Consider the following 15,562-nt stretch of genomic DNA (forward strand, 5'->3'; position numbering starts at 1 on the left):
TCCAAATTTCCAATTCGTATCCTTCCCTATTTAATTCCGACTGTTAATTTTTTCAATTTTTGATATTAATTTTTTGCACTGCGTCTAAATTGCAGCATAGAAAAAAACTTGGAGATGCATAATGTATCAAAAAATATACGAGGACATATTTATTTCGTATATTGGAGCTAAACTCGTTGTGAAAAAATTTCAGAAACTGTTGTTGGGAGTTTTTTACTGCGAGTGATCAGTAGAGTTGCGCTCGTGTTTTTTTTTTTTTATCTTGAAAAGTGTCGCTCAAAACCAAATTAATTCATAAATGCGGCATTTTTTCTCTCAATTTTGTCAAACTAAATTACGTTCAGATCTCCATGTATGATCAAATCAGAGCGTGCATATTATATAAGGCCGAAACAAACGCTTCACCTTATCGCGAAAGGTCATAATCTTCGACCCCGTTCACAATTCATTTTCTAAAAGTACTATCAACATGAGTTCCAATCTGTATTTGGTTAGACGTTTCATTATTCATTAGATCTGGAAAAAACGTATTTGTTGATGGCAAGTTTGCAAATTATTTGTCGGTCTGTTCTGAAATCTATTTTTTAAGAACTAGAAATCGATCTCACGCAAGTTTTAAATACTCATTTACGTAAAATCCATTTCCATTATCCAGCAATTAACCTCAGAATTAATTGACTACAGCTCCAAAAGTTAATTACAGTTGGGTACTATAAATGTACATCAGCGTATCAAGGAGGATTTCTTTTAGTAGGTGGATTCACGTATTTTTTGTAATTGGAAAGATTTTCACTGTGAAACCTTACTAACGCAATGATTACAGCAGGAATGGTTATTAAAAAAGCACAGATTTGTATTCATGTTTGATTAGTTATCACACGTAATTATAAACAATCTTTTTATGCCCGGCATACTAAACCCAAATAAAATAAGAGATCATCTCTAATCTCACACAGTGTAGTTGCCTGAACTCAGCGAGTGAGCGAGATTTTTATTTGAAATGTATTCCGCGATTAGTCAATGATATTACGTGATGCAGTAGCGCGTGGATTCTGAAAAAACCTTGGATAACTGTTCCAAAGTGAGATATAGAAGAAAAAGAAGCTGTATTCTTAGGCTTCCACATTAATAACTCCGAATAAACTACCAACCAGTATGAAAAATTGGATTAATTATAATTAAGTTCGTGTAAATTTGCTCTGGAAGCAGAGTTTGGACTATTCAAAATCAACTAAACAGCAACTGACTGATTAAATCGACTCGATCCTCTTTCAGAAGAAATATTGGAAAGTTATTGATCTACAAACTCAATTTCCGACCATGTTTCTTAAACTCACCCTAATTCTCGCCACTTTCTTCATATGCCGAACGACACTTAATGCACAAATTACCAATGTCCGTGCAGTTGATTATTCGGCTGAGAAATTCCGCACAGAAGTAGCAAAAAAAGATCACTTCGTTATGTTTTACACCTCGTGGTAAGTGGTTTGTAATTTCTTACGCAAAAATGAGTGAGAAAGATTTGGGGCGGGATTGAAGGTTCGACTTTGAAAAGTTCCAAAAACGCTCAATCCCGAATTATTTGGTGGCGAAACTTAAAGTGATGGAATCAAATTTTTACGAAATAACATACTTTCGAATTTTCGTAAATCCGATGGCTCAAAATTCCGAAATGAAGGATTCTGAAAATTCAAGTTACTACAGACCAAAGGTCCGAAAAGTAAAACATAGCCACACAGTTTAGTTTGATCAAAGAGTGGGTGTAAAAAATTAGAAAAACTAAAAATCAGAACGATCAGGATTCCAAACGTAAAAATACAGATAATCCAAAACAAAGAAAGATCAAAGTGGTGAAATTTCACCAAGCCAGAAAGTCACTGAACTGTTCGAAGATTTTTGATCATTCAGACTTTGACGTTTCAGTTTCTTAAATTTTTTCATTTTCGCGCTTTCGGAACTTTGAGTGTCAGGTTTCGGACCTTTCCGATGTTTTGTTAAAGTTTCATTACTTTACTTTAAGTTTCGCCAGCAAAAAATTTGGCGCTTTCGGCACTTTTCAAATTCAGAATTTCAACCCCGCTCCACGGATATAATTATTGAAAATATACTTGACACTCATCAGGTGCATATATTCTCTGGAACTAATGCCGACGTGGGATCAACTGGCTTCAACACTCAACGGCAGTCAAATTCAAATTGCCAAAATCGACTGTGATCGATATGGTAGACTTTGCTGGCAGAACAGCGTCACGGGATATCCAACGTAACGATGAATAATTACCATAAGATTGCTTTTCGTTATCTTAAGCTTAACTTCTTGACTGCGGTATCTTTATTTTGGTATTCGAGCAATTTAACTGACAATCTGATGATGATCTGAATATTCATTTTCAGCCTAAAGTTCTTTAAAGCTGGTCAATGGCAGGGTGTCAAGTACATGGGAAATCGGAGGTTGCACGACATGAGGAATTATATCGATGAGCAAGGGGAATTAAGCAGCCGCGAATACATCTTTGTTGGAATGTGATAAATCAAACGTTGAAATTGTTTAATTATGGTATAATCAACGTACAAAACATTACCGTATCACGTGAGGTAACCGTAATATTTTGAACGATTCGAATTTATTTTATTTGTTAGACATTTCCCCATCGGCGCATATTTTTTAGCCCTTGCTCGAGTAGCGACAGCAAAATTAAATTATTGACGAGTCAGCGTTACTTCGGGTTTTTAAGTCTAATGCTTTTTTATCCGGCGAATTTGTTAGACATCCAGGGTAATCGAAACCCTGACAAACCAAGAAAGGTTCGATGACTTGTTAGAAAAACACGCCGGAACATATTTGAAAAATGTTACGGTCTGTAAAACAAATTTGAAAAAGATAAAACAGACTCGTGAAGATTCTAAGCAGCATTAATCTATTCTAAATATAATCTTGTTACGTAAGCGCGAATAACGTGAGCGTATTCATTTCACTTTATCGCGAAAGGTCATTGTCCCCGATTTTGTTCGCAATTTATTTCTATCTCAGTGTTTCTGAATTTAATCAAACCTTAAACACTTCTTTATATTTGATAAAAATGAGCTGCTGGCGCAAAGTTTGTTAGTTATATGCGGTAGAATTGTGAAAACTATTTCTCAAGACGCAGAGAATTTTTAAGTGATCGATCATGTGTTTTCATTTCGTAGCAGCTAACCGATTAAAATTAATTTTGCAATAATTCATGCAAAGATTCGTACCGAGCGTGGAAGACGCGGTTCGTCGAAAGGCGAAAGCTTCATAATCCTCTGAAACAAGGTGCAAAAGACTGAGCAGGGGCAAATTGTCAGAGAAAACAAAGAGATTCCAACTTTTTGTTTGACAAGTTTTGAATTGATTGGGCGTGAATTGGTTCCACGGAAAGTTTGAGGATATATTGCCAGATTTAACACTGTGTGCTTTTCAGATGATGTTGACCAACTGCCAACAAGTAGAGTATAGGCCATATACAGACACGACGCGCAGGTCAACCAATCATCCATCGGTCTGCCTTTTCGTCCCAGAGTTTACTTTGGAAATTTCAAACTCTACGTTCATACAGTTTCAAACACTGTGCAACCGACACGGCGAACATATCGTTGTAGGAACTCTTAATCTCGAATAATTAGTGCATACTGTGTATTCTCATGAAAATTATTTACTGTCAGCATGAAACTATACTATAGCAAACTATTTAAAAGAAAAAACTATCCAAAGCCGAATAGTTTAATTGAAGTACCAGTCGATATACCATTTAAATTATACTGCATGATGTAAGAATAAAGTACGAAGGTATCACGAATCTTTGTGTGTCAATATTAATTTGATTAATCATCGATAAATGGCAGTCGAATTTCTGGCTATGCTTACTGAAGCGGAAAAAAAAAATAGTAATAATCATAATAACGTTCCGATTGTAGCCGGACGAATGAAAATTTTCTCCAATTCATTTCCATTTATGACTCAAACTTGGCAATACTATTAACGAACAAAGAATTGCTTAAGCTGATACTGACAAGGTTTAAAATACAAAACATGTATATATGTATATCGGACTGTAATATCGTACAGAGGGTTAAACTATACGATTCGATGGAATTGAACATTTCGTATGCCTACACATATCCATTTTTATATACAGAGTTTGAACCGAGCACAAGGGTTCTATTTTATTTCTTTTTCATAAAAACTGTTTGCCGAGGAATAAAGTACCAGATCCCCGGGATATTATTTATTGATACATAGCCGAGAACGCGCGATGGCTGCTCCTGCAGCGGCGTGGATATAGAAGGTGCAAAAATGTATTGGTACTCGCATACCAATAGATATCAGCCAGCAGACAGACACACACACACACTCGGAGCCAGTAATACCTGGAGGACCAGAGGAGGGGGCTCGATGCGGTGGCATAATGGGGTGAAATGGGCCCGGGGTTCGCTCCTGGAGGATTCTTCGCGGTTGGGGAAAGGGGATGAAAGGGGATGGAAGATGCAAGTGGGGGAAGAAACGGACCTGGAGGGGTTCGAAGACTCTCGAGGAGGCAAGGAAGCCGTGACGGCATTCTGCATTAGCGGAATGATACGGGCGGGCTTCGTGTATACGTATACATTACACACTTAGGCGATAAATCGTGGCTGCGTCAAATCCTTGAACTGATTTTGCTGATTTTCCGCCGTAAGTTTTGAGACGCCACAGAAACCTGGGTGACGAATACTTTCACCTACTAGATATATTCTTCACTTGGCCAATTTCGAAAATATTTAATGGTAATTGTGGGCGTAATCTGGTTTGGCGATTTCCAGAAAGCAGAGCTTTTCTCTTCGACGACACATTATACCATGCATGCATTCGGAGAAGGAGCGGTTCAAAATTCATGATAAACGTGTAACTACGTGTTTGGCAATCGTCATTTAGGAATTCAAATTATTGTTACATAATTTTAATGTTGGGCCCGATTGAGTGACGATATCATCGATGTAACGAACAAGATCACGATGTATGTTGTAATATTCTGACCGCGAACAAGCTTCTGACTCCTCAAATTTAGCGACACGGGTGATATTGTAGCTTGGTTAATGCGTCGGTGATAATCAAAATCTAGCAAAAGTGAACTATACAATAATATGTATGTAAAGAGTTCCGAATCGAAATGACTGACTGCATTTGCTTAACATGAGGATATAAGGTATTGTTTATAAGATGTTATTGAATGAGATGCCAGCAATTTAAAGATTATGAATTCAATGAGAATGGTCTTCATTGTACCTCGCATTTTTTTGAGAACATACAGTCTCGAAATTAGTATATTTAAAAATTTAAATCTCAAATTTACGCGGGAGACGGGGTTGAAGTGCCAAATTTTAAAAGTTCCGAAAGCTCCAAAATCCAAATTCTTTGGTGGTGAAACTTGAAATAAAGAAATCAAGCTAGGACGAAACATCAAAGTTTCGAACCGTCCGAAACCCGACACTCAAAGTTGTGAAAGGATAAAATGCCAAAAGGGTATAACTCTGAAAAGTCAAAGTTGCGAAAATGCAAAAACGAGAAACTTTAAAAAATCTGAAACATCGAAATTCCGAATGATTCGAGATTTTCTGTTTCGGGAATTTCTGGCTTGGTAAAAATTCACCACATTGATATTTCTTTGATTTGGATTCTCGTTATTTTTACGTTCGGAATCGTGGTTGGTTTTTCTGATTTCTCACACCCACTCGTTGAGTAAACTACGCTGTGTGATTATAATTTAATTTTCGGAATTTTACTTTTCGGAACTCAGCTTAATGGCATGTTGAATTTTCGGAACTTTGCACCGTCGGGTTTCCGACCATTCGAAACATTGTTGTTTCGTAAAAGTTTGATTTCTTTACCGCAATTTTTGCCACCAAATAATTCGGAATTAAGCGCTTTCGGAGCCTTGCGAATTCGGAACTTCAACCCCAGCCCATTTACTCTTAACTACAACATATCCTTAATTCTTTCATTCAATCGCGACTACAAATTCTCCAGTAGAACAATAAAAGTGAAATGAAAAAAGTATAAATGTATGAAATGTATCCAACGTCATACGGCGATACAGTCGAGAGGGAGATAAAAACACTGCGATAATTCAAAAAGCCCAAAAATTTCCCTCCTCCCGTGTGACCGTAGAGGCATGTCGCCCCGTTATAACACCTGGCGATCTCTCGACCAGTCCGAAAATCATATATTATTAAACATGTAGGTACCGTGTTACACAAAAGGTACTCGTGCTAGCCAGTCGGCAGATCGGGGGTGAGAGGGTGGCGCTCCAGACGGGGTTGTAAAGACGAGGTAGAGGGGGGGGGGGGGGGGGGGGGGGGGGAACCCGCGGTGCGGGAGAACGGGATGATTGCACGCCTCGGGCGGTTCCCGAAGCATCACCCGCTCGAGCTATAACTTTTAAAGGTACCACCCCCACCGAAAAGACTATCGCGACGTGATGCGGGAAGCGGCGGAACGCCCGGTTCGACACGGAGTGTGCGGTTTCCGTCAGCGGAAATGAGGAACGACGGAGACTTTCGAAATAACGAACACAGCGTCCTCCGTCCAGAGGTGACTTCGCCCAGCCGAGGAACCGAATCCTATCGTGTGCAGACACCCTAAAGGTACGAAGCTCTGCCGCTAATTGAATCTCCTCTCTTATTCGTCTGGAGCCCCCGCGGCCGCTGGGAACCCGGCCACCCGTCCTGCATTAAACACCCTGCCACCCCCGAAGCGCCCCGCCGCAACCCCACCACCGTGCTTCAGAAGCGGTTGCGCCTCAGCCAGGCCGCTCCTCTCTCACCCTGTCCGTCAAATGGCCTCTTTCCCTCCCTCGATTTCTCCGCAAGCTCGCCCCCTCCTCCCCCCCCCCCCCCCCCCGTGGTTCCCGGAAATATCGGCCTCTAGAATTCTCTGCGGAGCATCGTCTTGGCCGCATTCTGTGTGTGCAATGGGATGACCAATGGAGTAAGCTCATTTGCCTGATCGCCCCACGCAAACTCCGAGTTTGTATGCGTAATGGACGGTCGGTGACGGTGCATCTATATTCTGACGGGTCTATTCCTAGGTTATTGCCATGTCTGGATCTGTCGTGTTATATTATATAATCTCAATCAAAGGAGACTCAATCTGGTAGGACTGGGATTTTTGCCGTTTGCGATACCGAGGGGTTTGTACAGGCACTGTGTGACCCATGATTCCGAGGATTAAGTACTTTGATACTTGAGGAATGTGCAGATGCTTGTCACACTTTTGGTTCGTGATCGGTTATACCTTTTTAAACGTATTGTAACTTTGGAAAGCCGTATTGTAGCTGAAAAGTGCGGTTGGGATAACTTAAAATTCAGTCGATTGGAATGATTCTGATTTTTAGAGTGGGTTAGTTGAAGAAATATTGAGAGACGGCTGAGTAACATATCGTTACGAGATCATCTGTCAGAGCAAGTGCAAGTGTAATTTATCAATACCGTATCTAAGTTGGAAACTTATTCATACTTGAACCAAAAGTACGTCGAAATGAAGTAAAGTTCGTTCAACGTCATGCCCAGAACCAAAACGCGTGACTCTGATCTTTCTGTTACTCCCGAATTACGAGAAATTTGAAAATAATCTTTCAGTGTAGGTGTTTTACAATCGTAGATCATAGAGGATTCTCAAATATATGCTACTCCTGCTTTATCCTTCTATAAAGAGTTTGTCAATGATGTTCGGATAAGTGTCGATAAGATTGAAACCTCTTCTTACAGAGGTGTTTGAAAATACCTAGCGTTCTCTGCGCCTGGCAGATAAAACGGTTCACGAAAGTTCCATCGATTTTAACAGCGGGGAAAAAAGCTCGAGCTTATAATCCTGATCAATCGTTGGCGAAGCGTGTGGCAAAATTGAAAGGGTTGTCTGTCGGGGGGACTAAGAGGACAAAGTTGACATTAAGTTATCGATTCATTCGTATCTTCCCTTATCCCAGACTCCCGACTTCATGGGTTTTCGATTTTTCGAAAATTTCCCCAACTTTGAAACGAGTAAATTTCACTCATAACGACGCAGGCCTCGAATACCTACGAAAGCACGTGAAACCCTCGTGTAATTCCACTTCATTCAGAGCTTTGTGGGGGAGCGATGGATCGGTTCCACAAACATCAAAATGCGACGTCACGATGAATGAGAAGTTATTCGATAATAATTAACACGTTTGTTTGCGGATTAGACGCCGTGTAATTTCATTGTTCGTTTGATTTACGAAGGGGAGAATTTTGCAATTTAACGTCGAACCACAATCGAGCAGGTAACGTAACATGACGTCACGTAACATGACGCGTCGTATAACGATAACGTCGACCGTTTCACGTACAGGAAAATAATCAAAAATTCATTTCAATAGCGAGCTTGCAATTGCGATGCCGACTTACCGTCCTTGTTCATGCTGGCTTGAAAACACTTGGTGAGACGACAGGCTCGGCACTGATTCCTGTGCGTTTTGTCGATGGGACAGCGCCCCTTCAGATCACCCTGAGCTTTGCACGTGTAGACGCGATTTCTATGAATGCTTCTCTTGAAAAATCCCGAACAGCCTAAAAATTTGAGATAATTTAATATCTGGATGCGTTTTCTCGTGATACAATTTAATCAATGATGGATCGAAAGGTCAATATAACCACGTGTTGGCCATTCACTGGATAATTACTATGCTCGGAGATCCAAACCGTTTCATTTTTTACCGTCACAATTTTTTACTCACCGTCGCAACTGTAGATGCCGTAATGTTTGCCCGAGCTACGATCCCCGCATACCTTGCACGGGATATCAAGTAGCCTGTCTCCTAAAATCAAATAAAATTATAAAAATTGCTCTAAGGTGCGTCTCAAATAGCGACGTTTGAAACTAAATCTCGTTCTGCTGAGACATTGATTACAAAATACGTATTGTCGACGATTTTCCATAATATTTCATACAATTCTTTGCCATTCGAAAGTATTGAACGTATTTTTTTCTGGCCATATGTTAATTTTTCTTAGAATCTTATGATATTTTCTTCTGAAGTATTTTCATGTCTGCAAGTAATCGATCTGTAAATTTTGACCTGACATGAAATTGGGAGCTTTTGATCTACGTGATGAATACTATTAACAGTTTCACAAATAATAAGACTATTTCATTCCGCGAAAAAAATACTATGTAGCGAATAGAGAGATATAATTAAAAAATGATTGTATACAAAATCACGGAGAAATCATCCACAGAAAAATGGAAACTCGCAGAACTTGGTGTACATATGACTAAAAAAAAAGGAACGTAACTTTTTCGAGAAATGTAGGAAATTCGGAGTTTTACTACAAAAAAAAAAAAAAAAAAAAAATGTTTTTCACAGATAGAAATACAGAGAAATTTGCTGTAAAAATTTATCCAGAGATATTACTGTAGTTCAAATGCGGAGCGTGATACATGTGAAGGAGCCATTTTGTATTCGAGCAGACGTAGGAGGAATAAAATTACTAAGGATGAAAAAAACCAAGTGAAGAGAAAGCAGAAAAGAGAAAAAGAAGAAGCAGCAGTCAAAAGAAAGGACAATTCAATTTGTAAAATCGCGAAGCCCGCCGGTTGAGAAAAAAAGATGCGGGGTGTAAGAAAAGGCGCAAGAAAACGAGGAGACTGAGCGCAGGGGTGTTTCGGTCCGCGAAGGGCAGGAATCGAGCTCAGTGCTAATCTGTTCTCCCCCATTCGCGGCAACCCTAATCGTCCTAATGATCCACGGTAAGAAAAACACAGCCGCGTGCCTAAGCCAACCGTAGAGACGAAGACAACTCCGGCCCGTATACGCCACCAACCCTAAAGGATTATCTTCATCTGCCTACCCACCTTTCACAGCCCCAAAGCACGTAATTTAAGTAAACCTACCCCTGGACGAAACCCGCGGAGTTTCACCTCACACAAACCCATCCGACACGCGACGCTGGGTGGAGACGTTTAAGGATGAATACGTATAACGCAGAAGAGAGAAGAACCTCCTCCCCTAGTGTTTAATCAATTTGCAACTCAAAGTCGCGCATTCAACGACACCGCTCCAGCTTTCATCGGCAGGAATCGGCTTACTGATTACAACTTGTTCGTCGATCTGTATGCCGCATGCGTTTCACCTCTGCACGTGAAATGGAAACAAAAATAGAGTGGAAGTCACAGTTCCGAATGTTAAAAAAGTCGACTGGTCGAAAATCCCAAATTTTCGAGATACGAGTTTTGAAATAACGAATGATCAGCGTACCGAAATTGTGAATTTCGAGAAATCACCCGGTAGAATAATTGTTTTCCCGAGAGTTTATTTAACCAAATGCTCCTTTATACGGAAAGGTATTGTCAGAACAGTCTGCGTTTCGAATGAATAAGGCACAGAATGTAAAGATACAGAAGAATAAAAGTTCCGAAATTGAAAATTGAAAGCGGCTGATACTTCGGAAAAGCTAAAAAATTATTTTTAGAAAATCAAAGTTCAGAAGGAGCAAAATCTCCTGAAAATTCGAAATTTCGACAATCGTTTGTGTCCACAAAGAAAAAAATGGGTAAAATATTTTTAATAACACTCAAAGAGTGCATCTTATTTCCCGTACGTTCGATTTATCCAAGATATAACTACATTAAATTGTGTTTCACGTTCAGATTTGCGCCCTCGTGTAACTTTTTTTTTAAAAACGACGTTTAGATAAAAAAATTCGCGGCAAAAAACAAGTTAGTGTATTTAGACCACGTACGGTAGGTAATGTACTTCAACCAACGTGTCAACTAACCTCAACAATGTTTAGCACGAGAACTCTTTTGTCTGTACAACTAGATGATAGATTTTTTGGAATCTCCGAACGCTTTCTTTAACATCTGTACTATAGGAGAAACGCTTACGTCAATGACAAAAGGCTGTACCTCGTTCACGTAAATCAATGAGCAAGTTAGATACAACAAAAATTTTTGCGCGCGTGTAGCGCGTTCAAATTTCAAATGCAACAGAATTGCAACGTTATTGGAATGACAAACTCCGAGTAGAATGTAGTGAATAAGTAGTAGTAGTGGATTAGTGAATTTTCGAAAAAGGCATTAAATGGTCTGACATTCAAAAAGTCGACATTTTGACTGTTCGGTATTTTCGCAATTAAATATTTTGCCTTTCGTAATCTTGCCCATTTTTAAAATAAAAAATCAGTACTCATTTATCTATACATTCTTGCGTTCTCAAGTTTTATTTTTCTAAAAGACAACTTTGTGTATTATTGGTCTTTCTAAGTTTCTCACTGTCGGTAATTTGACTTTCGGAATGTCGTCCCGTCGACTTTTTGGTCATTCCCATTTTTGTGCCCTACCCAAAGGTCGAAATTATTCGTTGACGGAATTGTGACACTTTTTAAGAAAATCAGATTAGTAGCGTACTCATCGAGTGTGCGGATAATTGAATCGAACAAAATTTAATCACGATCGCTATATTTATAGTTGTAGTACTATTAAATTATAAATGCAATTCGTATGACGCAGTTCTTTTGTTATGCATTCTTTTTTCTTCTCCATTATTTGCAGTATAGAAAAATGCACACACCCAGGAATCCGCTAGTATCTACATCTCGTATTTTATACCATCTTATTGTTCTTAATTTCAGAGTCCACGCCCGCGTCAAATGGTTACATTGATGTTCCTACGTATTATTACAGTTGAGTCTGTTTTCAGATATTCTTTCCGTTATTACGATTAGCGAAACAGTAGAAACGATTCTGTCAATTTGGGCACTCTGTTCAGAAACATGTATAAATTTAGCACTTGTTGAATCGGGCGGGAAAGTGGATTCATGTTTATTATTTTAGATAAAGAAAATTAAATTTTTATATAATAGTTAAACAAGCAAATATCCGTATCGCATTAAAATTACTGTAAATATACCTAACGTTGAAGAAATAGGAAAAGAATTACAGTTTTCTACAAATGATTAAAACTGATGTCAAAGGGTGAAAATGAACATTTACAATAAAACTATACCAATAGCTACGAGTTAAAAAAAAAGAAAATTCCGAGCCATGTAAACACATATTAATCGATTTTTTCAGGTAATTATTATTCTCTCCAAGCATGGAATCCCCAATTGGTTCACGTCACATTGAAACGAGCAGTCAACGCCGCTCAAGTAATAATACCGCATAATTCCGTCAATGTATTCAGAATACCGCTTAAAAGCTGTATACCCTTAAATGGAATTCAAGCTTTAATAAAAACGGTTCGATAATTATTCAGTTGAGTTAAAAAATTAAATTCTGCAATCCTGTTCTGTTTTTTTTTTTTTTTTTTTTTTTTTTTCCGTAAGTAACTTTTTATTACCACGTCTGTTTTTCTATAGTTTTTAATTATGTCACGGTTCCTGCGTGAGGTATAATTTCTGAACTGCGAAATGCACCCTGCAAGAGATTTCCTCGAAGCGAATTAAACTTTTTTACATTTTCCTTTTCACGTCGCCATTAGGATTCAATCTAGCGGTAACGAGCTACGTAATTACATCCGCCTGCGGCGCTTTCGTGCTATGATAATCTCTTCTTTCAGAGACGGTTGTATTCGGTAAAAGAAATTATAGCAGCGGCTTATTGTACGTGTATTCTGCAAGACTTTTCTACCGCTTTTATTTTATCCCCTTTATATGCAAATAATGCTGTCGTCGCAAAAGCGGATCGAGAGACATTTGAAGGAATTTTCGAGAATGGCTCGCTGACTGCGTGTCCCTGAAAATACGTATACAGACAAATTTTCATCATGTGATATCTACCGGTACGATTCTTCGACGAAAGTTTACATGAATGAAATATCGATATAAAATTTTTAAAAACGGAACTGCAGATTATGTAAAGAATAAAACGATTTTCCAGAGTTTTGCTGCTTTTTTTAATACATGATTAATACATGAACTGATATAAATCACATTCGAAATTACTCAGAAGCTTTACTACTGAACGAGAAGAAGCACTGATGCGAATATCAATTATACAGTAGTGAGACTTTCAACAACCAATGCGAACATTCGTTTGTTTTCTCCCTCTTTTGTAATTATAACAGACTATGCTGCAGTGTTACGTGATTGCCAGAGAGTGTTATGAAATATACTTTAGTCAATTTTACTCACTGGTAGAAGATGTTAAATAATACACGAAAAATATTTGTATGTGTATGAAGCATATATTAGAATCACAATTTAAAAAAAAGCATTTACCTTCAGATTTTTGTCTACATTTTGGCAAACTTAAAAAAACTTGAAATCATTAAAAAAAAGGACTCTGACATTTAAGGTTAAATAGAGATGAGTGGTTAATTTGGCTGATCTTAATTGGGCTAACCCAAGAACTTGACGCTCGGATGCGTTTCTTATCCATAGATATGAATGAACACATGAATTAACAAATGAAATCGTGTATTTTGTTATTTTTTTATTCAAATAACACAAAAACTACCCAACCGATAACATCCAAACTTTAGTAAATTCAAAGCTAAGAAAAGCTAAAAACAAATGCATACTCGAGATATCATTTTCATTTTTTTATTTTTTTTATTTTCACATGTTATTCGAATAACTCGGAAATTACTGGATCGATCGTATCCGAAATGTAAATAGTTTGAAGTCAAGAAAACCATCCAAATGAAAAAAACGCAACCTTTCATTTTTGGGTTTCTATGATAATAATAACATCTCTCCATTTTCTTTCCATCTGTTTACTAATTTTGTGACCGAATGTTACCGTTCAAACTAATTTCTGTCATTTTACTTTCAAAAATTTTACGACTTTAATTATTTCATACATTATATTTACAGTGAATTTACTATACATTTTACAATTTAATTCACTTGCTGAATTTCGTCAAGATTTTTCAATCAGTCGGTTATTGACAAAAAACAACTAACGCAGTCGATTTGTAAATTGAAAAGTGTATACTCTTTTACAGTAAATATGTTTCACAAGTAATTGTCTGTTGACAATTATTGATGTTATTACGCATAAACTTATTAAAGTTTCGTTTAAGTGTTACGGAATCACTTTAGATAATCACAGTACTAGAAGCTGAACTTTATACCTTCCCACTTCAGATAAGAGAATAATGGAAAAGTTATTTCAATCGCCTCAAAAATGAAAAGTGGAATTTAAACTGATTCTACATGTTTGAAGGTCCAGAAAATGACCTTCGACTATTTTCAAATGAACATCTGGATGCGTGTGGACAATCTTTTATCCCAAGGCATTTCGAGAACGGATAATCAGATTTTCACGAGTTTAGTCTCAATCCACTGGCCTCTTCTCACCTCAGAATCAATTAGTTTTTCTGTACGTATAATCGGCTAAATGGTTTCAGAGTTATATTCGAAGAACAAATTTTGAAGAACAAAAAAACATTTTGTTAGGTAATTTTTTTGTTTTCTTTTAGTCTTGAAACGTGTCCTAGTGGAAAGCTCGTACGCCCACCCATCAAGATGAGCTAAATTAACCACTCGTTCGGACATCAGAACACTCTTTTCCACAGAAACTAAAAAAAAAAAATAAACAGAAACAGAAGAAAAATGAGACGACGGAATAAAACCATCAACAAGACTCGCGACCGTGTATATTCAACTTCGTAGCCGACGAGTTTTTTGAATTTCCGTTGAAACTTGGAAAAGTAAAAAAAAACAAAAAAAGTAAAGAAAAACAACAAGACAAAAACGTGACAACTTAACACGGCGCGTGTGTTCAAATTCACGAAAAAACCCCGACGATTATTCAGAATCGCGCATTACGAACTTTCGACGAGGTGGAATTGAGATCGACGGATACGCTTGCCTGCACAAATGACGTAAAAACGATCAGAAGACTGACCTGTTCCCATCCTCTGCGACGAATCAAAAGTCGGGCATCCCCGTCGAAGACTTCCGCTTCAGTCGAGGTCGTGTAGTCGAGTTGTTCTCTCTCCCGTCGGGGTCCTTAGGGTCGTTCGACCGCCCCCGGGAGATGGAACACGAACACACAGGGGGGTGCGATCAAGTCAGACGCGAGCGTTCGCCAGGTTTTTCGCGGGGGCGGCGGGAGCTACGCCGCAGACTTAGGACTAGGCGGGCGTCGCGACGCCGACGCCGCAGAACTCTTAACGTCGACGCGATTTGGCCGCTGCTCGGGTTTGACGTGACGCGTTGTTGGCGGGGCGCCGAAGGGCGGCTCCCAGGCTTGCTGGCTCACTGGCTCTACGCGTCAGCTCGCCTTGCAGGGGTGCCAAGTTGGCTCTACCTCGCGGAGGGCGGCTCCAAGGCCATGTTGTCACCCGGGGGTGGCCGAGCCGCCCCAACCGCGTCATGGGCATCCACCACCCCCAAGCCCCCGACCCCCGCCGCTTGTGACGCGCGTCCTGATTCGTCGGCTCGGGGGTTGTGGGCGGGGTTTCGGACCGAGCGGAGCTACCCTCGAACCTCGAGGACACCCTTGCATCTCCATCGTCGGTCGGGGGCTGGGGGCGCGGGGAAAATCTCGTCGCGGTATCCTCCGGGCCTGTTTGCCTCCGCAGCGTTCAACCAG

The 15,562-nt window shown here is 39.2% G+C and overlaps 1 protein-coding gene and 1 long non-coding RNA gene across 4 annotated transcripts in view; one reads left to right on the forward strand and one right to left on the reverse strand.

The window, feature by feature from the left end:
• Positions 1-15,191, reverse strand: part of LOC124212439 (protein dissatisfaction) — a 30,921-nt gene extending 15,730 nt beyond the window's left edge. Inside the window, exons 1-3 of the mRNA XM_046612467.2 lie at positions 14,873-15,191; positions 8,754-8,834; positions 8,425-8,586 (exon numbers count right to left, since the gene is read on the reverse strand). Of these exons, the coding sequence (XP_046468423.1) occupies positions 8,425-8,586; positions 8,754-8,834; positions 14,873-14,882 (253 nt within the window). The 5' untranslated portion in view covers positions 14,883-15,191. The remainder of the gene's footprint in view (positions 1-8,424; positions 8,587-8,753; positions 8,835-14,872) is intronic.
• LOC124212466 (uncharacterized) lies at positions 971-3,821 on the forward strand. 3 transcript variants are annotated; one of them, XR_006881659.2, is made up of 5 exons: positions 971-1,182; positions 1,276-1,478; positions 2,123-2,263; positions 2,395-2,595; positions 3,447-3,821. It is a non-coding gene; the product is annotated as an uncharacterized lncRNA (long non-coding RNA). The 3 variants fall into 3 exon arrangements; XR_006881658.2 differs by having other exon boundaries at positions 971-1,153; XR_011176275.1 differs by having other exon boundaries at positions 971-1,478.
• Positions 15,192-15,562: the final 371 nt, after the last annotated feature.

The sequence above is a fragment of the Neodiprion pinetum genome, chromosome 1 (assembly GCF_021155775.2).
Source record: "Neodiprion pinetum isolate iyNeoPine1 chromosome 1, iyNeoPine1.2, whole genome shotgun sequence".
Lineage (NCBI taxonomy): Eukaryota > Metazoa > Arthropoda > Insecta > Hymenoptera > Diprionidae > Neodiprion > Neodiprion pinetum.